This window comes from Larimichthys crocea, chromosome XXII, assembly GCF_000972845.2.
Source record: "Larimichthys crocea isolate SSNF chromosome XXII, L_crocea_2.0, whole genome shotgun sequence".
Taxonomy (NCBI): domain Eukaryota; kingdom Metazoa; phylum Chordata; class Actinopteri; family Sciaenidae; genus Larimichthys; species Larimichthys crocea.
This window is the reverse complement of record NC_040032.1, coordinates 8,917,683-8,940,958: the sequence shown is the minus strand read 5'-3', so window position 1 is coordinate 8,940,958 and position 23,276 is coordinate 8,917,683. Positions and strand designations below refer to the sequence as shown.

At 45.2% G+C, this 23,276-nt stretch overlaps 2 protein-coding genes across 4 annotated transcripts in view; both read right to left on the bottom strand.

The window, feature by feature from the left end:
* The window catches only part of mink1 (misshapen-like kinase 1), a 28,086-nt gene extending 22,775 nt beyond the window's left edge, over positions 1–5,311 (bottom strand). For all 3 annotated transcript variants that reach the window (XM_027273426.1, XM_027273427.1, XM_019269453.2), the window contains exon 1: positions 4,090–5,311. In XM_027273426.1, coding sequence (XP_027129227.1) covers positions 4,090–4,146 — 57 coding nt within the window. In that variant the 5' untranslated portion in view covers positions 4,147–5,311. The remainder of the gene's footprint in view (positions 1–4,089) is intronic.
* A 1,038-nt stretch (positions 5,312–6,349) lies between these two features.
* On the bottom strand, positions 6,350–21,778 carry pld2 (phospholipase D2). Its single transcript, XM_027273761.1, has 24 exons — positions 21,345–21,778; positions 18,179–18,318; positions 17,968–18,095; positions 17,294–17,436; positions 17,113–17,206; positions 16,664–16,729; positions 16,524–16,582; positions 16,194–16,439; positions 15,953–16,096; positions 15,773–15,856; positions 15,100–15,178; positions 14,902–15,012; positions 14,613–14,819; positions 14,383–14,539; positions 14,171–14,289; positions 13,964–14,077; positions 12,049–12,153; positions 11,683–11,771; positions 11,481–11,594; positions 11,112–11,158; positions 10,777–10,911; positions 9,517–9,670; positions 8,879–8,996; positions 6,350–8,801 (listed from the first exon to the last, which is right to left on the bottom strand). The coding sequence occupies exons 2-24, from the start codon at positions 18,309–18,311 to the stop codon at positions 8,577–8,579; spliced, it is 2,871 nt and encodes a 956-aa protein (XP_027129562.1). The 5' UTR covers positions 18,312–18,318; positions 21,345–21,778; the 3' UTR covers positions 6,350–8,576.
* Positions 21,779–23,276: the final 1,498 nt, after the last annotated feature.

Here is a 23,276-nt window from a genome sequence, read left to right as displayed (position 1 = left end):
TTGAGAACTGGTTCCGTGTGTTTCAATCCCATGGAATCGTTTGGCAGTTTATCCAACGATTCTCTTATTGATTCCAGAAAGCACGAATTACGTCGCGTAACTTACGCAAGAAGTTACGGACGCTCGATTCCAGCAAGCACGACAAATCACGTCACGTAACTTCCTCAAGTTTCTCACATGCAGTGCAATCAGTAGTAACAATGGCACCCACTCGGTTCAAACGCTCCAAAGTTTGGCTGCATTTCACCAAAACAGACGTCAACAGGGCGACTTGCAATCATTGCAAAGTGGAGATAACAGCGTCGGGAGGGAACACGACGAACATGCAGAAACATTTGCGCACACAACATGCAATATTTTTAAATGAATGTCGTGTTTTTGACACGCTTCAGACTGGAGATGAATCTCAACCTAGCAGCAGCAGCAGCAGCCAGACTATGACCACCTCTGTGGTTACTACGGAAGGTAGTTACACATCGTTACTATTATCCAGGCTGTGGCCTCTGCTGACCTCGCTGTTGGTAAACAAAGTTGATGCTAATCAAACTGTTTGTTCTCCTTTTTTCCCCCAAATGAGAACCGATAAAGAATCAAATCGTCAAGCAGAATCGATCATGGAATCGAATCGTAAAAATCTGATCAATTCCCATCCCTAGTTCTCACACTATGTAACTTTGGGCTCCTGGATGATGATTGGCTGTTAGTAAAGTTGTCGACTCGCTAGTTTCTGATGTAATCAGAGTAAATACTCTCTGAAACTGGAGGCATCAAATCACAACAAACATCAGCTCTTACATAATGAATCATTTCTCTGTGCTGTCGCATATAAACACAAAAAGGCCTCAGCAGATAGAAATCCAACATAAAACACTGAAGCACATTTAAATCCAGTATTACACACACACACACACACACACACACACACACACACACACACAGATATTGATAGCAGATCAGATTCGCAGCACACAGATGAATCCTGACAGCACTGACAGGACTCGTGGCCTCTTCCTGGTCTGATTCACTTTCACTAATAATGAGTGGGTTGCTTTGACTTAATTATACCCCCCCCTCCTCCCTCTGAAGAGACAAGGGAAAATGACAAGCAGTTCCACTTTCATGCGATTTCAATATGGCTTTAAGAAGATGTGTGGGCGGTAAGAACGTACAGCGCGACCTATCCTGCTTTCATCTGTTTCCAATGATCGTTCTGAGCCTTCAACAAAGACGGAAACACTCCAGGAACATTCAGTGTACACAGTGAAACACTTCGTACATATCTCACATGACGACATAAACACAGCAACAGATTCTGAAGCCTGTTACATACGAGGACTCAAAGAGGAGAAGAGGAGGGGGGAGGAGCGTGACGTCAAGTGGGAGGCCAGAGAATAATGTGATGATGGAGCGGGTGGGTGGGTGGAGAGGCAGCGACGGCAGCTTCACCCACGTCCAGCGCCGAGAGCGGGATGAGAGGAATGAAGTGATAGAAAGGGGAAGGGTACAGCAGGCAGCCGGCTGAGATCGGCAGCTCGAGTGGACACCATGCTGCCATGGTAATGTGTAAACTCGATATATTAGAGGAGCTCAGGGGAGCAGAGCGACGTCCAGCCCGTCTGTCACTTCAACCAGGTCCGAGCTGTAACAAGAAGTCGGCGGGGAAGCCGACCGCACGTTTCCTGACACAGGAAGTGTTTCTGTATCTGTGGTTACACAGCTGCAGCAATCCTCCAAATCACGTCCCCGAATATCATCAGAGAACAATGCTCGAGGGTTTTTAAAGGACTCCAGTCTCTTCATAAGTAATCAAGCTTTATGTTTACACAGATTAATCAGTCATCAGCTCGTCAGCACGGACGTTGTTGGATTATGTTTCCATTATGAGCCCGAACACAAACATCTGGATGTAACACTTCATCTTTTAGAAGTCGTTTTACACGATGACATCGTCAATTTATAATCACGACATGCTGACAACCATTTCATATCCAACGTGCAACGTTTCCTCACTTATTTAAATAGATTTATGCCAAACACAGCGAGCAGCCAGACTAAACTGAATATTCCTCGTTCATCGGCTTCAAAACGACCACAGAGGTCAAAGCGTGACCTCGTCATCATTTCTGATTAGTGCAGGCGGTGGAATAAAGTGATCTGTGTCGGTATGTAACGCTGTGATTGAGCCACTTTAACGTCCTTTCACTCTGAGCTGGGACGCTGTTTACGATGTAAATATGTGAAATTATTTAACATGCTCAAGAATATTTAACCTAAATTATTTATTTGTTTGTTTTTTATTTGTTTAGACCGGTCGGTGAACTTATCTCCTGTAGTATCACCTTCGGTTTCCAGAACCGTACATTAGGGCTGCCACAAACAATTATTTTGATAGTCGACTAATCACCGATTATTTTTTCGATTAGTCGATTAATCGGATCATACGTAAATTGACTGCTGGAGAGGGGCGAGTGGGCGGGTGCTGTTAAGCTCGTGGACAGAGCCGTGAGCCACCTTCGCCCCCGAGTCTTTCCATGCCGACCCAGAGCCGCCGCGGAGGAAATGCGCCCAGCGGAGGCCAGCCAGCGCCGGGGAGAGGTCCCACGAGGGGATCGTCCCGCACCGTGCGGCCGTCCCTGGCCCACCGAGTTGAATCCCCCGGGCAGACTGCGCGGCAGTGGAAGCTGCAGCCGCAGTTTCGAGAGACGTCGACGACTAAATTAGTTGCATTTTTAACTAAGTTAACTAAATTAGTTGTCGACGATTTTGTTCGTCGACATAATCGTGACTAATCGACTAATCGCGGCAGCCCTACCGTACACGGGTCGAGCTGTGGCGAGCACACACACCTGTGCGACGCCTCACACAGTCCTGCCAATAGTTTCACACTATTGCACCGATCAACAGGTGGCGGTAACACCCAGAATCTGCTGCAATGCACCAACAAAGACTGCTAGTAGGTAAACACACTTTAAATATGTGAAATAAAAAGATTTGTTAGAGAAACTCTGAGTGTGACGGGAAGTTTAGTTTGTTTACAAGCTGCAGAGGCCATGTCGTCATAGAAAGTATACGAGAACTGTTCTAACGTTACTCCAAGTTATCGTCCAATCAGCTGCACTGAAGATAAACTCAGACAGTAACCGGTTGTCATTTCATATAAATAACTGACCGAAGGAGACGAGACTCTCAGGTGACTCAGAGGAAGGAGGGACACGAGCCAACAAACCAGGACTCGCATGAACCACCTCTGATCTCCTGCAGAGCCTCAGAAATGTGATGGAGCTCCACCAACGAGCTGCCACACACACACACACACACACACACACACACACACACACTCTTGGCAATATGTTTTTATCTCCAACGGCGCTGTGATTCAGGACCTCACATCCTCAGCTCTTACATTAGAGTCTTAATGCTTCCAGATCCACACAGAGAGAGAGAGGCCGTGGTTCTGGTTAAGAGGCTGTAATCTATTCAAGACAAACACAGTGACTGAATGCATTAAACATTTCTTTATGATGCTAATACGAGTCTGCAGAAATATGAGATATCTCTGACACCTGCCCGTGAGATGGAGGCACACAGCAGAGGCTGGAGAGGAGCAGGTTTGTTTTCAGTGCTCGAAAACACAAAGATAGAAATATATAATCCACCGTGCAACAACAATACACAACCTGTGCATCAGCCTGATGGGCTGCTATCAGGATTTTTATGTAATTAACATTTAAAGTCTGCAGAATTAAATAAATAAATAATTATGTAATTAACATTTAAAGTCTGCAGAATTAAATAAATAAATAAGATGACAGCAGCTGCCTGTAGAGACAGCAGGCCGAGGATGATGATGGATGGATGATGGAGAGCTTCAGTGAGGTGGTGTGTGTTGGTGTGTGTTGGTGTGTGTTGGTGTGTGTTGGTGTGAGGTGGTGTGAGGTGGTGTGTGCTGGTGTGTGTTGGTGTGAGGTGGTGTGTGTTGGTGTGAGCTGGTGTGTGTTGGTGTGAGGTGTGTGAGGTGTGTGAGGTGGTCGTGCTTGTGTCATGACATAACATCTGACATCATGAACAGTAACAACAACAGTCACTCACCCTCAGAGCTGCGAGGTCGATGTCGTCCAGGCTTCGTGTGGGGGCGTTTTCAGACATGGCTGCACGAACTTAAAGTTAGCCTGTGATAACACACACTGTGTGTGTGTGTGTGTGTGTGTGTGTGTGTGTGTAAATACAGCTAGCAGCTGGAAGCTGTCAACACGCAGACAGACGCACCCAGCCGGGGCCGTGCGGTGGATTCACCGCAGATCTCTCGCTGATATGAATCCGGTAACTTCACGTAAACACGGCAGAGCTGGTAACGTCACCGTTAGCCGGGGCCACCGTTCAACCGACTGGCAGCCTGTCGACGCGATGCAGCTCCGGTGCTGGACACCTTGCTGCGGTCATGATCCGGGCGAGCCGCCGGCGAACGATCGAGAAATAACAGTCCCGATCACGCAGATGAAGAAGCGTTAAAATCACATTTGCGGTTCAAACAAACGCAGATTTTTTTTTTTAAAGGAGAACGCAGCGTCTGTCTGTCTCTGTGTGTGTGTGTGTGTGTGTGTGTGTGTGTGTGTGAGATGTGATGGCGTCCGGGTCCGTCCGCACCGCAGCAGAACCTCCGACCCGCCTGTCAGGCTGTCACCTCCCGCCTCAGACTCACGCACGTCCCTCCCGCAGCTGATTAACGCACGACGGGAACGATGGCGTCGTTTGGCGGCAGTTGTCAAACTTGTTAACACGACTTTGTGTCTTCGTGTGTTTCCGCCGAGGCTCCGGGAAAAGCCGAGCGCCGCCGAGTCAGGTGCGCGCGAGCACCCGAACGTCAGAGTTAGCTCTGCGCGAGCTCCGAGCTAAACACAGCTAGCAGCTAAAGCTAAAGTTTCCAGATTAAACTTTGTTCATTCTGCGCTGACAGCCCGACAAACTGCAGCCTGACCGGGGGAACCGGAGCACACAGGCGGGCTCTGTCCTCAACACCGTCACCGTCACCGTCACCAGCCGTTACACCGAACACCGAGCGCGGCGCGAGACTTATTTAAAGTTTTTAAACGCTTCAAATCCGAAAACACGGAGGAGCTTCAAACAGAGCTGCTGTTACGCCATGTTTTGCTTCCGAGAGTCCTCCCTCCTTCTCTCTCTCTCTGTCTCTCTCTCTCTCTCTGTCTCTCTCTCTCTCTCTCTCTCTGTCTCTCTCTCTCTCTCTCTCTCTCTCTCTCTCCCTCGCACGCAACGCTCCTCAAGTGTTTTCGCCTTTTTGGATGGCTACGGTGCTTCATCAGGGACAAATTACCTGGAAAAATATATAAAAAAAGTGTGTGTGCAGCTCTGAGGTCATGTGCTGACATGCCCTCAGAGCTGTAACTAACAGGCAGCTGTTGACAAGTAACCTACTGTAAATAAAATCACAGTAACTAACGGGCAGCTGTTGACAAGTAACCTACTGTAAATAAAATCACAGTAACTAACGGGCAGCTGTTGACAAGTAACCTACTGTAAATAAAATCACAGTAACTAACGGGCAGCTGTTGACAAGTAACCTACTGTAAATAAAATCACAGTAACTAACGGGCAGCTGTTGACAAGTAACCTACTGTAAATAAAATCACAGTAACTAACGGGCAGCTGTTGGCAAATAACTTACTGTAAAAAAAATCACAGTAACTAACGGGCAGCTGTTGACAAGTAACCTACTGTAAATAAAATCACAGTAACTAACGGGCAGCTGTTGACAAGTAATCTACTGTAAATAAAATCACAGTAACTAACAGACAGCTGTTGGCAAGTAATCTACTGTAAATAAAATCACAGTAACTAACTGGCAGCTGTTGGCAAGTAACTTACTGTAAATAAAATCACAGTAACTAGCGGGCAGCTGTTGACAAGTAATCTACTGTAAATAAAATCACAGTAACTAACTGGCAGCTGTTGGCAAGTAACTTATTGTAAATAAAATCACAGTAACTAACGGGCAGCTGTTGGCAAGTAACATACAGTACTGTAAATAAAATCACAGGAACTAACAGGCAGCTGTTGACAAGTAACTACATTTTCTGGGCACAGGGTACCTTGCTGTGGATTTCACAGCTGTAAACTAACACACATGAAACACTCTTTAACCCTAACAAACAGTGATCTCACCTCACAGCCCAGTCTTTCCTGTTCTTGCTCTATCTGCCTCCCCATCAGCTTTATTATGGCTGGAGTTATTTCTCCGTTAAGGCCTGCCGCCTTACCTTATCTCCTGCACATCATAATGCATGTGGATGATTCACAATCCCGTCTGTCATGTCATAAATAACTGACGCTATCATGTGGCAATAACCCAGAGGATTGCATTAGTGTTTTATTGAACATTTCAGCGTTAAAACATGTTTGATCTGTGATCTATGAAAACATGATTTCATCCAGGAATATACAGACAGCAAAGGATATAAAATGAGATATAAAATCAGTGGGTTTCTGTCCACATTTGTCATGATTCTCTATGTAAAAATAAACATGTGGTTACATAAAATGTTTCCTTATAATCATATTTAATGTTAAACTCTCTTACCTACATTCATCAAAAGTACAAATATTGTATACTGTATATTCTCATATTTAAAAAAAAGGTACATGGGACGTTTAGTTTTGAGTAACATGCATATTTTTAAAGTAAGTAAACTCCATAAAAAACAAGTTTATTGAGGAAACAATAAAAGTGACTGAAAGTTCATAACAGTAGGAATATTTATCATCAGTGTTAGTAACTTATACATGATCAACTTTAAGGTACTGACCTACATCTACAGAGCCCACAAAAGTTTCCACAAAAGACAGTAAAAAAATATATATTAGTAAGATACAGTATAGATAAAATGTGTTGTTAGGCCAATAAAACAAACTGTGTAAGATCACGTCTCTGCAGAACGTGATTCAAGGCGTGGCCGTGGCCGTTTGTGCTATAAGAAAGCAAATACTCAGCGTCTAAGTGTGCAAAGGCTCAGAGAGGCGTTTAAAAGCCTTCCAAAGGAAAGTGTGAACACTTTCTAAACACAGATGGTTTTACTGGCTCCTCTGTGAAAGGTGCTTCATGTAGAGCGAGACGCCGTTCTCCTGGGACGCCTGTCACACTCACAGAAGAAGAAGAAGTCTGCAGTGAAACCACCTCAGGAGTGTTAGCTTCTGAAGAACAAGGTTCAACTCTTTCAGATTACTGCACGTCAGGTCTGAGTCATCTGTTGACAGGCAGGCCTGTTTCAAACATGGGGCAGGTTTTGGTTTTGAGTCTGATAAGAAACACCTGAAGGCTCAGAACATCCCACTGTTGTCATGACACAGATCTTTTCTTTTGTTCACTCTCAGGTTTCAGAGCTTCCGTATTCCCGTCCTCACCTTGGTCAAACTCCCTTTGCCTCACAGCTACAGAGGCATGCTTATCATATTTTATTACTGCGCAACAGTAACCCAACTCCTGTTTTTCTACACAAGGGATATGGTTATGAGTTATTACATGATATTTCCAAATCAGTAGCTGCCACGGATGCTACATGTTTGACAACAGATTGGATCACTGAGCAGATTTTAAGAGATCTGCAGCTTAACGTTAAAAATATGACTATATATACGAATTAAAAGCCACATTATGTTTCTACTCAGCTACAGTGTTATGGCTAAATATAATGCACCTGAATTAATATCAAAGGTAGATATGAAAGACATATTTTATGGCACTTGTGGAGCCCACATGGAAAACAGCTGATCAATGGTCAGGCAGTCTCTGCGTTCAGGCAGCAAAGCCGAGTGGACAGAGGAATGTGTTCTCTGACAACACGCTGAAATAATAATTCACTTGGTTGTCATGGTGACTTAAAAAAGAAGAAGATAAAGAGGCAACAATTAACAGTAAATCAACCTAACACCCTTTAATTATCACACCCTCCCTTCCTTTCTGATCATTTACCCCCCACACCAAAAAAAAACCGATTAAAAATGACTTTGCGTCAGTCGACAGATCACCTTCCATTTCCCAGCGTCATCCTGATTCAGTGAGTTCCTTCCTCTTATCAGTCCTCTCCCTTCTCTGTCCCCCATTCGACTCTTTTATTTCAGCCTCGATCCAGTCATCTCTTTATATCCGTCACCATAACAACCACAAATGTTCTGACAGATTTGCTGGCACTGCAGTGAGAGGTGAAGCCTCAGAGGAAGAGAGAGAGAGAGAGAGAGAGAGAGAGAGAGAGAGAGAGAGAGAGCCACCCACCCACCCAAAAAGCCTTGCACCAATAACTGTACACTATGTTCCCAGATCATGTGAGATGCTCCATTTCCAGTACAGCCTCTCCATCCTGCTCCTGACTCAGACATTCATTTTGTTTTGCACACACAGGTTCAGCAGACTCTACGTTTCAGTGGTTATGTTCGTCTCACAGTTAATAAGGAAACATCAGTGGTTAACAGATAGATGTGCTCACCGTGTGAGTCAGTGTTAGTGCTCGTTCTACTTTAGTGTGTTATATACTAGTGTATAGTGGTGAACGTTACACAGTGATCTGTGGTTATGTCCACAGCTCCATGGGTGCTATGCCTTCCTTAGTGTTGAGCGGAGGCAGCAGGTTCTCCTCACACAGGAACTTCAGGGGGAAGTGGACCAGCAGGCCTCGGACAGCCTTCAGCTCCTCTTTGGCCTGCTCGGGGTCCATGTCACAGAGGCGCTCCTGGCTGGTGTACCCCTTCACGTCTTGCATGTTGTGGACAGAGTTGTAGGGAAGACATTTGAAGACCTGCGAGAAGCCAGGGAGAGGTGAGGACACTGAAGCTGCACACAGGGAGGAACACGTGGGGACGGCCGTGGTCATACCTTGTCATAAATGGCGATGTTCATTTTAGCAGCTTCGTTCCAGGTCAAGAAGAAGAACTCGTCGCTGATTGGATCATCGATGTTGATGCTCGGGTCTGAAGAAGCTCCGACGAGAACGCTGAAAGTAACAAAAGACGTTTGTCATGTTGTTATGATTGTTGCTATTTTTACTGAGACTACGTCCAGGTCTGCGGGGACGTCACAGAGACTACATCCAGGTTTTAGACAGTCTGTGGGGACGTCACAGAGACTACATCCAGGTTTTAGACAGTCTGCGGGGACGTCACAGAGACTATGTCCAGGTTTTAGACAGTCTGCGGGGACGTCACAGAGACTACGTCCAGGTTTTAGACAGTCTGCGGGGACGTCACGGAGACTACGTCCAGGTTTTAGACAGTCTGTAGGACGTTACAGAGACTACGTCCAGGTTTTAGACAGTCTGTGGGGACGTCTCAGAGACTAAGTTTCAGCTGGCTTGTGTCTAGATGAATCGTTAGAATCGTCTAATTTGTGGCACGGGATCCTCCGACTAACCAATCCTGTATCAGATTGAATTAGGACCGCCCCCTTAATTAGCATATTTAGTCGTTTCTTGTCCTTCATCTCCTGAAACAAAGACGTGTCACTCCATCACTGACCTGAAACACTCTTTACGCAGAGCCAGCGTGAGCGGCCCCGCCTCGTACTCCTCCCCGCCCATGACGGACGGGACGCGCTCCTCGTCTTCCACAAACACCGCCACCTCGCTGTCGCGGTTACCCAGCATGCTGCGCTCATTGATGTTGGCTGATCCTGGAACAGACAGTGATGTGGCGTCATTCGGTGAAATGATGATTCAGGAGGAATGCTGAATGTCAGGCTGTCTGTACTTCACTGCATTCAGTGCTCTGAATCTGAGTTCATACTGAACGTACTGACTCTATATGATATACAGTATGTATATATATGAGATATAAATATGTGTCAGTGTGTTTCTCAGAGCAGACCGATCACAGGCCTGTAGAACCGCCCCGCTCTCAGATGTGGAGAAACTACAGAGGCCATCAGAAATGTGAGGAATGCAAAACGCCCCATACAGAGCCAGTGTTTAGGCTACTGTAGAAACATGGCGGCTCAACATGGCGGACTGTCTGCACGTGTAAAAGTCTCATTCTGAAACAAAACAAGACTTTTCATTAGTGATTGTACACGAATGAAAACAGAGTCGTGCATACTATTTTAAATCTGACACTGGACCTTTAAGTCTTTGGATTTAAGCTTGAACCTGGTTTAACATGAAAGTTTCTGGAAAGTTTCCATGAAAGCAGCTGCACCAAATTCAAACTGATTATTTAGAACAACTTAAACGACAACACTTTGACTCCTAAAACTTTTCAGATGTTTATTCATTTCTAAATGAGATCTAAAAAGAGGCAGTTCAGTCCTTCACAGGCTAATCTGGCACTAACAGTCGAGGTCACTGTTTGTTTTGCAGGTTGAACACCTTCAACGTTACGAGCAGTGACGCAGAGCGAACAGTCAACACTGAGGCTGATACCAGGGAGATAAAATGACACGCAGCGATGCTGGAAGAATGAAATCTACTGTACGTGCAGCAGAACATGTAGCTCGATAAACAAACCTTAAAATCAACGACAGAATAATATCGTTAATATTTTTATATTCATTACTTGATCTTTCTATCCCCGAGCCTCTGTGCTGCTGCAGCTCAAAGAGCTTATTAATATTGATTTATACGTCTTGATCTTAATTATTCATTTTTACAAATACATGTCCATAAATTTGTTCCCTTGCAGATCTTTAGTTTGACACAGGTTATAATGTGTCTTCATTAAAACACATGAAAATATTTCAGTCAGTCTCAGTTTGGTGGACATAGTTTAACCACGATGACTCACCAATCAGATAGCAGCGGTCATCGGCGATGATGGCCTTGCTGTGAACGTAGATGAGCTCCGTGACGAGCGTGTCGGAGAGCTGGGAGTGCGTTCGCAGGCCGCACAGTGTGATGTACTCTGTCCACTGGTCCTCAACTGGAGAGGCGACCAGAAGCACATTATCCAGTTCAGTAAAAACACAGTGACGCTGTATTCAGACACTCAGACAGACGTATGAATGTGAAGCATGACAAGATGCTGGTGGACAGATACCAAGCACCAGCAGCTTCAGACTAAAGGACAACACGAGGACAAAGAAGGACAGACATGTTGGACAGGAAGCAGGAGGAACTCACTTTCACCGAGTCGTGACAGGATGGCGTGCTCTCCTCGACACACGGTCCTTTAAGAAGCCAGTAAATGAAGTCATTAATGCAGGAGGACAATAGAACGACAATAAATCATAAAAAGGATGAAGCAGACATTCAACTCCTTCGTACACCGTGATCCAGGTTCTGCTCGAGGTTTCTGAACGTTTGCACTGATGCATAAATATACAGATGTGTTGGGACTATATTACCTCCATGCATCGAACAAACAAGAGACATGTGTATGAAAAGGTGTTGAGAACATGTGATCATTTCAGCACCATAGATCTGCATGAGCCAGGTGAAAGTTCACGGGTTGTGTCCTGGTCTCAGGTAACAGGAGGAGGAGACTCTCACCTGTAGGTGAAGTGCAGAATAGCTTGGATGGCGTTTCCACCTCCGGTGCTGAGGTCACCCTCAAATCCAGGAAGCAGAGGAATCACCACGTACACCCTGTACTTCTTCTTCTCTCTGCAGCGAGACGCACATGACATGTTGAAACTAAAGAATCATGACGTGTGCTGCTTCCTGTCACGTGTTTGAGTCACTTAAATCTGACCTGTGAGCACGCAAGATCCGATCCACGATCGCATCGCCGATCTTGTTGTTGATGTTCTTCCCGTCGGCGCAGCTGATGAAGAACTGGTTCTGAGGGCAGAGAGGAGGCAGATGGCGGCTCGGTATGAGGTGAGGGCTGAGACAGGCAGGTAGCTGGCAGTGAGGAGGCCGAGCTGTGGCTGCACTCAGCCTCAGGAAAACCTCCCGACTCACTCAGAGTCGCTCAGTGAAATGTGTCAAATGGAGCGCGAGTAAGTAAGAGCCACGTGCTGAAACATCAGGAATAAAACTGAGCCGACGTTTACTGCAGTTTAACTGAAGGATTTGTAGGTGTTCGGTTCCAGCGACAGATAAAACACAGCGTTACCTCGATGTAGATGAAGTGCTCACTGTTCTCGATGATGTGGATGTAGGCGTTGAGGATGGAGCTCTCGCAGGTTCCTGTAGACCAACGATCAGCCGAGCGCAGCACCTGGAAATATAAATCACGTTTCATCGTTTCACCCACAGTCCAAACACAAGAACCTGAACAAGAACCTGAACCGGACTCTGAACTGTCTTTGTGTCTCTATGTGCCCTGTGATGAGCGCATGGTGCTGGGATAGACTAATAAGATAAACAATCAATCCACTTTATTTATAGAGTCATAAACTCTTTGCGTTCTGGATCCTGAAGCCGCTGACGTCACGTTTGCATTAACTTTGACTCCAACTACAGGAACTCTGTGAGCTCCGACATGTGTCCCTGAAACCTGAATATGGGATCAACAACACCTGACGAGCAGGGTTCAGGTTACAGGCCACCGCCTGCTACAGAATACAGAGAATCCACCCAGCTATTGTTACCCAACATGCACCGCCTGAACGCTTTACAAAGCATAGAAACTGACGCTGAATGAGGATGGACCTCATTTCCCATGAAGCCTTCCCGTGGTCGTCCCTGCTCGTCGCTGGCAGAGTGTTTGTTTTCTCTGGCTTTACTAAACAGGATCAACATGTTGGAAGTGAAGGCTTTGCGCTCGTTCCACCATCTGCCATCGTAAAGAATACTCTGAATACTTCAGCAGCCAGAACAGAGACTCTTTGTTGAAATCCATCTGATTTCCTGTTCGCGCTCACATGCTGTCACACAATGTAAAACACAGAGCTGCACCCAGTACGAGGCTTTGATCGGCTTCTCTCTGTTTGGTTACAGTCAGTACGCGTCACTGGTTTCTCTGAGTTAACACAGATGCAGATAAATGGCTTTTAATTTGATAGAAGATGCATAAACTCTGTGAGGGTTTTCTGTCCTCGTGTGTGTAAACGGATGATCTTCTTTGCTCTGGTGTTGTTTCACAACTGTTCACTGTTCTCTGGCAGAGCTGCCACCCACGGTGACCAGAGAGAGAGCTCCAGCATCATGTGGGAAAATCACTCCATCACCGAGTAACTGCACCTGACAGCGCCACGCTTCAGGTGAACGGTGACTCTGTGATTCTACGTCTGTTCTCACACTGTGTAACTTTGAGAAGTACGTAACGCTTTACGGCACTAAGTCACACAGCAGCAACTATTTCACTGATTCTGGTGAAACTGGATCATATTTTATGGAGGAAATGTTTTCTGGTTTTCCCTCTGATGTCCTCCGGCTGCTCCGCCTCAACTCTCTGTGATTTACAGAGTTTATGATGGACAGTGAAGTAAACTGCTGACAGCTGTAGCTGCTGTTAGCTCATGTTAGCTCAGTCTGTTAGCTGCTGTTAGCTCATGTTAACTCAGTTTGTTAGCTGCTATTAGCTCATGTTAGCTCAGTTGGTAGCTGCTGTTAGCTCATGTTAGCTCATGTTAGCTGCTGTTAGCTCATGTTAGCTGCTGTTAGCTGCTGTTAGCTCAGTCCGTCAGCTTGGCGTACGGGTACCCGTCGCTCTGAGCTCACCGCCAAGCTGACGAACTGAGTGTTTGTACCAACAGGCGTTATGGACTACCAGGAAGAAGAAGAGGAGGTAACCAGGCTCAGCAGCTTCTATGGACGTGATGGCAGAGGAGAAGAGAGTGAAGAGGACGCTGACGGAGGAAGCTAAGAAGAGAAAAGATCATATTTTATGAAGAAAATGTTTTCTGGTTTTCCCTCTGATGTCCCTGACTTTTAGTGGTTGGTGAGAGCTTGGTGAAATAAAAGGCTGAAAGACAGACGCCGAGCTGGGCTGACTGCTGCTGGACTAGGCAGTGAGATCAGCTGCTGCTGGGGACCTGGATGATGATTGGCTGCTGGGGACCTGGATGATGATTGGCTGTAAATACCTGCACTTTGGCCTTCTTGGAGCCTGGCACAGTGAACGGGAGGGAGTCAGCGGTGCAGTGAGACTTGGGGAGAAGATAAGGGAAGAACTCGTCCTTGTACTTGTTTTTGAAGATCTACAGGAGACAGAGAACAAAAGACCTTCCCGTTAGTCGTGTCTGTAAACTCGTTTGTAAATCTGATTATGCTAACGAAGCTTTGAGTCTGACCTTGCTGAAGTTCCAGCGTTGGATGAAGTGGCGCGCCACATCCCTGGCAGCGTGGCCGTGAAGGCCTGCAGACAGATCACGCCACGGGATGCGAGGAACTTGAGTACGGTCGATGTTATCTGAAAAAATATGAAAAGCAATCCTTTGAGCTCCGTGTGCTGAACCTCTGCACGTCTGTGCGTGAGACACTGAAGCAGATTTCGATAGTATACCTTCAAACGGTCGGTCCAGTTGGACCCAGTCCCTCTTGATAAAGTTGCTGTAGTCTTTGCCGAGCCACAGTTTCGTGTTTCCGGTCAGATCTTCGGGGTCCAGCTCTGTTTGCTTATCTGGTTCTGATGGTTTTGGACCATCAGCCACGCCGTTATCCTGGTGAACAGAAACATACGTTAGCGCCTGAAGGGGAGTGTGACCCAAAGCGAGTGCTTCATCACGTTCTTACCACTGTGTCTCCTTTGCGCTCCTCCTCGGTTACACCGCTGGTCCTCGCCAAACCCAGATCGGTTAACCGATACTCGCTGTCATCCCACCTCCCAAACGCGAGGTCAATGCCCCCAACGAAGGCCACCGTTTGGTCAATGGCTACAATCTTTTCATGGTGAGCCCACATCAGCACCACAGACGACACGTGGTCAGGGTGTCGCATCACCTGACGGACATAAAGGGGTCACAGTGTTAAAACATGAAGCCTCTGCTGATTGTACATGAGGTGATGAGGGGATGTGACAGACCTTGATGTTTGGGTGCATATTCATGAGAGTCCTCTTGCTGTGCTCGCTATTGATGCCAAGTGCCATCCCCACTTCTTTGTACAGCAGGACACACACTTTGACTCCTTGTTCCTGCAGGACATGAAGGAGACGTTCAAAGAGAGGCAAAACAATCGGCGCAGATAATGAAGCGAAGAAGACGAAGGAGGGAGACGTTACCGCTTTGCGCTTCAGGATCTCGTCCAGGCGCCAGTAGTTATCTGTAGCCGGCCTCTTCAGGAACACTTCAGGGCTGAGCCTGAGAGAAAGACGCAACAATCAGCATCTGTTCTGACGGGATCCTCATTAGAAACACACACAGCTGCCGCCCCAAGCAAAGAGCTCGAGTATCCACAGAGTCTTGTTTACGAGTGATGGGAAAATGGAGGCGTGATGAACTGGTGGGTCGGTGTCGCGTCTGCAGTACTGCACCAGATAATTGTCTCACCTATGGCCATGAGCTTTAGGTAGAGACGGAAAGAATGAGATCGCGGATACAAGTGGACGAAATGAAATTCTTTTTGTCAAAAGGAACCAGCTGAGGTGGTTCAACATCTGATCTGGGCAGGAGACCCTGGGGCAGACCAAGAACCTGCTGTAGGGACTATATAACCCATCTACCCTTGGAGCGCCTCGGGATCCTCCAGGAGGAGCTGTAATGCATTTCTGAGGAGAAGAACATCTGGAACACCCTGATACACCCAACCCCGGATAAGAGGAAAGATGGATTCATGGATGGACCTTTGAGGTACAGATCGAGCTTGTTAGGTCAGGTGAACTAACACACGGTCGATGTTTCGGGAATATTCCAGATATCAAGCCTTTGTTTGGTAAATGAAGCCTCCACACTTACCACCAGTCTGTGATGAAGATTTCCTCCCTGGCTTGTTCCAGGGCATCAGCCAGGTCTGCAAAGTAGCCACTTCCGTTCACGTACCTTCACACAACAACAACCACGATTCAAAAAGATTAGCCAATGAGAATGAAACCTGGAGACAGGAAGCTGTAAACGCCATGCCGACGACCATCTGACCATTTGGTGAGCGTGTTCTCCCGCGGCGGAGCGAAGCCCTCGAAGCGTTGCACTTTGAGGTAGTCACAGTTTTCTGACAGCCGGTCGATCTCGTGACTCCACCAGTGAGCCTGTCTGTAGCTGCTGCATTTGATGATCAGACTCCTGAACGCACCACAAACAGACCATGAATGCATCACGACAGCACAACAGAATCTATGGGAACACCTGAGCCGTCAGCACCAACACACGGCCGACCTACCGAGTGAAGTTCTCGATGCAGACTCCGTACTTGGTGTCCGTGTACGCTCGGCCCACCTTCACCTTGAACTCTGGGTCAAACAGCAGCACAAAGTTGATCCTGCCGTTGTCTCGGTTCATGTACATCAGGAAGGAATCTTTCACCACCAGCCAGCGCCGCGACCAGCGGAAACAGAACTGATGGTGACCGATGCAGTTCAGGCCTTGGATCCGATGACCTCCTGACCTCTTGAAGATGGGTCCCTCCCTAAGACAAGCAGACACATGTTACACATTAAAGATCTAACATGCAACGTGAGCCCACTCAGTTCCTCTCAGGATGTTTACTTACAGGCCTTTGGGTCCAAGATCGGTGACGAAGGAGAGAGCGCCGACGGAGAGGAACTCCAGCTGGAAGAAAAGCAGATGAGAAAATGTCATCATACACTTTTTATATGAGCGTGTGTGTTCTTGTCGTTTTAAAGCTTTTACCATGCCGTGATAGTTCCTGCAGAACGCGTTCTCCAGCAGACCATTCAGGTACTCCTCGAGGTATTTCTACAATTTTCAACAGACAGAGAGGCACAAACTCATGTTTATGATGTCAATTAAAGGTCCCATACCATTATAAAGCAGGTCTAGGTGACTTGACAGTCAGCCAATCAGAAGAGAGACATGAATATTAATGAAACAAAGAAAACTCGACGTCACGTTCTTGCTCGGGCTTCAGAGAGAAGCGTGAGGGGATATGTAAAAACTATACTGAGACTGAAAACCACAAATATATCTCATTAAGGATATAAAGTGTAAAATACGGGACCCTTACATTATTATTATTACCATTTGTCAGGCAACATATAGACAATATTTGAGTGTTCAGGCTTGCACACATCATGTCCTGTTTATTCCACATATGTGTGTCTGCTTGGTTGGTCTGATACCATTTTGCTGGAGGTCCGTCTGGTCCGCTCTGTGCCGTGCAGGCTGGGCATTTCCTCCGACATGGCTCTCAGCTGCTGCCTCTCCTTTGAAAACCTTCGGGAGAAATTTGAATATTCAAAACGCTGAATTCTGACAACAACAACTCAGACTTTCATTTGCATGAGACAAACACAAACAGACCTTCCCAGAGGCAACAAGTGAAGCATCATCTTGTGCTTGTAAAGGTCGCGATGCAGCTCCTGGAAGTGTTTGTACTTCCTCTTCACTGTCCAGTGGAAGTGGCCATGTGTGAGACTCACTGTGTACAGCGTGCCGACGTTAACCTGGAGAGCCAATGAGAAAATCAAGTGACAGAACAGAGTTCAGTGAGGTTTAAATGATAATTTATTCAAGTTTTTATACCCCGTCTTATCAGTTATGGTCACATTGTCCTCAGATATTGCTGCTCTGGGCATCACCCCGAGCCACAGCGGGCTGTTTTATCTCTGAACCGCTTATTTAAAAGGGTCGATTAAGGTGACCCGCTTCACTGCAAACCTGCATGATGGAAAAGGAGTAAACGAGGGCAGAAGCAGTTCTTCCACATCTAACGGACGTGTTTGATTAACTCATTTATTATCTTTACAGTACAGATTAACATGTTTTGAACACAAACATACAGAGATGCTTCCACTGCAGTCTTGTGCACACAAAGACTAAAGTACACACTCGTATTCATGTCAGCAAAAAAGCGGCAACGTTTCATGTAGCAGCTTAACTACTTCAAGCGACACTGTGTCATCAGATTTTATGGATGTTGAAATGTTTTTCCGTCTGTTGTCTAAGTAACAAACACATGAATGGAAAACTCGTACCTTTGAGCGGGTCGTGTATTTCTCCGTGTTGTCCACTTTGCATGTAATCGGAGTACCGGGCATTAAGTAAGGTATTCCCTCCTCTTTGATTTCAGGAAGATGATGCACCACGAGGAAAGGACGACCCTCTGTGAACATCACACGACAGTTTAATGGATGAATGTAGCTCACACAAGCTCAAGTTTAACGGGTTTATAAAAGTTCTCCTCACCGCTGCTCGACATGAGGCCGTCGATCTCGTCTGGACTCAGATTGTGGAGGTCGGTCATATAGCGCCTCTGGCCCAGGTTCTGGGCCGTCGAGCTTTGAGCCACCGGCTCGATCACATCCTCCGGACTCGGCATCACGCTGCTGTGAAGCAAAGACAACGAGAAAGAGTTTGTGTCAGCACTAAGCAAACATCATGTTCTCCCAGGGGGGAGGAAACCTGGATGAATCTCCTCATGCAGGTTGAGTCTGCTTCATGCAGAGCCAGAGTGAAGCAGCTGACCACGACAGATAAGAAATATCAGTAAACTGTTTCAGCTGCAGAGCTGCAGACCTTCACGGTCGGCTGTGGACAGACCTGTTTAGTCAGTCCTGCATCTCTGTATTACAGTGTTTTGTCATAACATGACTTGTTTTCTAAAGCACGAATGAATTCTACTGATTTAAAGTATTTTATAATGTCGAACTGAAGCTTCTGTTTCCGATAAATGAATCGTGTCTATGCTCGCAGCACAGAAAACATGAGGAGTCAGTACACAGTCCAACAGATGAAGCAGTAACAGCAGCAGTACTTGTACTAGCTGTGGTAGTAACCGTGGCAGCTGCAGACGTAGTATCAGTTGTAAAAGTACTTTGATTGACACAGTACAGTGTGTGTGTGTGTGTGTGTGTGAGTTCACCTGGTGATCAGGTCATCGACATACGAGAAGTCGAGGATCCGGCGATCGGTGAGAGAAAAGTGTGTGTGTCTGTGTGTGTGTGTGTCTGTGTGTGTGTGTGTGTGTTTGTGAACCCCTTTGTATCGTGTGCGGGTAGAATGACTGAACGTTTCCAGGGCAACGGGACAAAGGAGTGTGTGTGTGTGTGTGTGTGTGTGTGTGTGTGAAGGCGAATGAATGAAGATGGTGATGGTGGTGGTGAGACGTTGAACATTCAAAAAGTTTTTGTTTTTATTTAACTTGAAGTAATTTAAACTTTAGAATGACACAAGATTTAACAATAAACTCACTGGAGTTTAATTTTAAATAACTATACATTAAAAAACATAATTAATAGATCCAAATGATTTAAATTAAATTGTCAGTTTTCTGCTTCATATCAGAAAACAAACACCCCGATGCTGATGATCTGTGATCTGTCAGGCTCTGAAGAACTTTCACAAATCCAGACCAAACAGTTTTTGTAGCAGGCTGTAAACGTGTTTGTTTCTGCTGTGAAGGTGGACCAACTCACTCACTCACTCACTCACTCACTCACTCACTCACTCACTCGCTCGTGGATTTCACGTCCAGCTGTTTGTCCAGACTGACGTGATTGATTATCTGAGAAAGCGACAGATGAAGTGAAACTCTGTCAACATTCAGGTTTACTCTGGTCTCCCACCTGTGAAATTCTGCACTACACCCACCCAGAGTCCTCTCCAACATCCAACATGTGAGCATGAATCTGTGTGTGTGTGGATTCTGGTTCTGGACATGTGAGATTTAAAGCCCGGCTCTAAACGAGCTGAGCAGCTGAGGGCTGCAGGAAGCGTGAGCGAGCCTCATGGGAAACCGTGCAGCGGGTGGGAGGTGGTTCCTGTTGGAGATCTACAGCCAATCTAAACTTCACAGGCCACATTCATTCGTAGCTTTGGTGCCAAAAACAGACAAAAACACAGTCAATGACTCTGTGGACGGAGCTCTGGGTGGTGCCAGGTTTCAGGAGTGAGGAGCCTGTAAATGTTACATGATCACTTAAAGTAACATAAAGTTTTAAAATGTTAAAACTTTTTGTACATCGAGGCTGTTCCGGCTCAAATCTGCTTCTATTGAAATGGATTGTAGAGCCAGCAGTGTGGGTCAAATCAAGGAAGTGTATATTCTGTGTGTGTGTGTGTGTGTGTGTGTGTTTTGTATGGACAGTGGTCACACCCAGACCTTTGTAGCTGTAATCAAGTATTCTGTTACCAAGCAACAGTGACAGAGGTTCAGAGGTCAGCGGCTGAAAGACTGCTGATCAGATCTTCTACGAGGAAGAAGCCGACAGTGATTTGGAGGAAGTAAGGACAGTGACTAATGGTTATATCACAACAGTAATATCTATTTAAATCATTATGGTTGTTATGTGTTCGTGTCTTAGGTCAAACAGTAAATCATAAGGAATAATAATGAATGTATTAATGTCAGATATATTCTAAATAGATCTGGAGTTCAAAATGTAGTATTGGCACTTTTTATTACTTGATTTTATTGGTCAAAATTCAACCAGACATCCTGTGAAGGATTATTAATTATATATTCATATATTCATATGCAAATGTTTAATTTCCCTGCACATTTTTAATTAAGGAGGTTCTCTTGACAAGCCCCTTGAGGGTTTTTTCGGACCTCCTTGCATGTCCGCTGTGCATAATATCCTTTTGCTGTTCGTTTGTTTTTGAGGTTTTTTTTCTTTTTCTTGTTTGTTTTATCTTTTATGGATAATGTAATTAATTATGTGCTAAATAAATCTAATCAAATCAAATCTAAATTCCCATGCAAAGGTCACGGTGACTTCTCTGTTCAACACTTAACACTTTAATTCTAATGTATGTTTGCATGCATGTCCCTCTGCATCAATAACGCATCTATCTATCTGGATCCTTTCATTGGAACAGAACACAGATGTTTTTCCTTCAGAATAAGTTTCAGAGCCTGCTCTGGGTGGAGTTTGCATTATTGAAACATAAAGACTGCATGCAGTGACAGGATGTGTCACACATTCCTCCATGACTGAACCAGCAGAGCTGAGTCAGTCACTAAAATTAAACTTTTCTTCCTGTTTGCTGCAAAGTCTGATTAAAAAACCCAGAACCGTGAGGAGCCGTGAGGAGCCAGCAGGAGCCAGCAGGAGTCAGGGTTTAAACTGTCTCCACTAAAACTGCGGATATCAAGGTGGAGGTTCCAAAACTCTCAAGTTTGATGGTCTCCACCCATTTCACTGTTTCCTACAGAGACACATTTAACACCACAAACTACACCTGGATGCACCAAACTACGCCACAAACGTCACCTGGACACCGTGAATCACGTTATCCACGTTATATGTCGGTATTAACACATCTGCGCACACACACACACACACACACACACACACACACAGAGGAGACAGAAAATATGCGACCGAGTTTCGAGCAGAAACAAACATACCTGCTGTGAGTTTAACACCGCCCGGCTCAGATGATCCACACACACAGATTACAACATGAGGAGTCAGATTAAACGCGGAGCTTCATGTGTTGGTCGGTTCACGGTTCATCGGTTCCCCGGAGCTGATGAAGCTTTAGTCCCTCCCATCGGGGTGTCCAGCGGGACAGCATGGAGGAAGAGAGCCGGGGGGAGCAGCCTGGACACGGGCAGCTTTGTCTCAAGAAGGGAGCTCATTTATATATTTATATATATGTTAATCTGTTTTTAACGCATTTTATTGTGTATATATATGTGTGTGTGTGTGTGTTAACCACATGTGTACATAAAGCAGACAGACACATATGAAGACAGGTGAGACTGCTCAGGTGAGCTGCAAACTGACAAAAATGTTTTTAACGTTTTTAGCCCAAAACAACAAGAACCGACAAGAACCGACAAGTCCGGACCGGCCATCAGGAATGTTCTGCTGACGGGAGGCTCGTTTCCGGTCCGTGTTTTTCAAAATTAAACCGAAATGTTGTCTTAAAAAACACCAAAACTCACATTTAACGTGTGTTTTAAAATCATTTATATTTGCGTAGATTGTTATTTACACGAATTCTACCGAAAACCGTCGAATAATAGCAAAATAAAAAAATACGACGCACAGTTCGCGGGCTTTTAATGTTGTAAACGAGTGTGTACCGGAAGTACTTTTCGCGCCTGAGCTAGCTAACTTCACTTTGCGTCTGTTTTAGAGATTTAAGAACATTTCATCAAAATTAAACCGTTTGACGATGATATTTTGTCTTAAAAACACCAAAACTCACATTTAACATGTGTCTTAAAAACATTTATATTTGTGTAGATTGTTATTTACATTAATCTTACCAAAAACCGTCGAATAATAACAAAAAATTAAAAATAAAATAAAATACGACACAGAGTTCGCGGGCTTTTAACGTTAATGAGTGTGCACCGGAGCTCGCTAACTTCAGGTATGTTGAATTTTTGTGTCTATTTTAAAGAAAATATGATCTCTTATCAACAACATGTATATTCACGATTTAATCACGAACACACTAAATAAGACCATATATTCAGGAATAATGTGTGATATCTGTGTTTAGACTGGGATCATGTGGAGTCATCACATATGCAAAGTAACTGGCCTGAATCTGTCGTGATTTGCATGTCACTGACTGAAACAGCTCCAAACACTCACATATCAACACGATTCATGAGGACACAAAGGAACCTTTGAGATTTAAGAACATTTCATCAAAATTAAAAAACCTGTCAGTCTCAGACAGAGTATGGGACACGATAGTAATTTAGTAAATAGTAATTTCCCCCTGGGATAAAGTATTTCTGATTCTGATTCTGAAAGGTCTATTTACTGTATAAAAAATGATCATCTAATTCTTCTGAGCGGGCTATGTTTCTGTTATAACTTGTTTATTTTGAACTTTCTTCATATTCCAAACCCAGACGTGAAGGTCTTTCATGTTTACCCTCCTGAGATCTCTCACTTTATTTCCTTTTATGGTAACATTTGTTTTTCTGGTTCGCTTTGGGAACTTTACGATACAATCACAATGTGATTATATCACATGTGATATAATCACATTGTGGAACTGTGGATAATTCAGACATATCGACACCATGACCCGGCCTACTCCACCTCTGATGAACTAACCCTGATATTCGAGTGCAAACATCAACAGAAATGGAGAGAAATAAACCTTTTGTGAGAATATAGAAGATCTTTTACTTTAACTCATTTAAAATGGCAGCAAACACAAAACAGTATGACAAGGATGAGTCATAGGTGTGATTGCCAAAGGACACAATGATATCAATTTTAATAATATTCAGCCCCTCCCCGCTAAAAATAAACAAGTGGGTTTGCATGATTTATGAGACCCTCATTTCCAGGTCAGAAAAAGCCAG

Excerpts from the sequence above, each read along its gene's own strand:
- pld2 (XM_027273761.1), bottom strand. The coding sequence starts at position 18,311 with ATGCCGAGTCCGGAGGATGTGATCGAGCCGGTGGCTCAAAGCTCGACG. Across the intron at positions 16,583-16,663 it reads GCAGGAACTATCACGGCATG|CTGGAGTTCCTCTCCGTCGG; the intron begins GTAAAAGCTTTA and ends CTTTTCTTCCAG. Across the intron at positions 12,154-13,963 it reads CCAAGAAGGCCAAAGTGCAG|GTGCTGCGCTCGGCTGATCG; the intron begins GTATTTACAGCC and ends TTATATTTCCAG.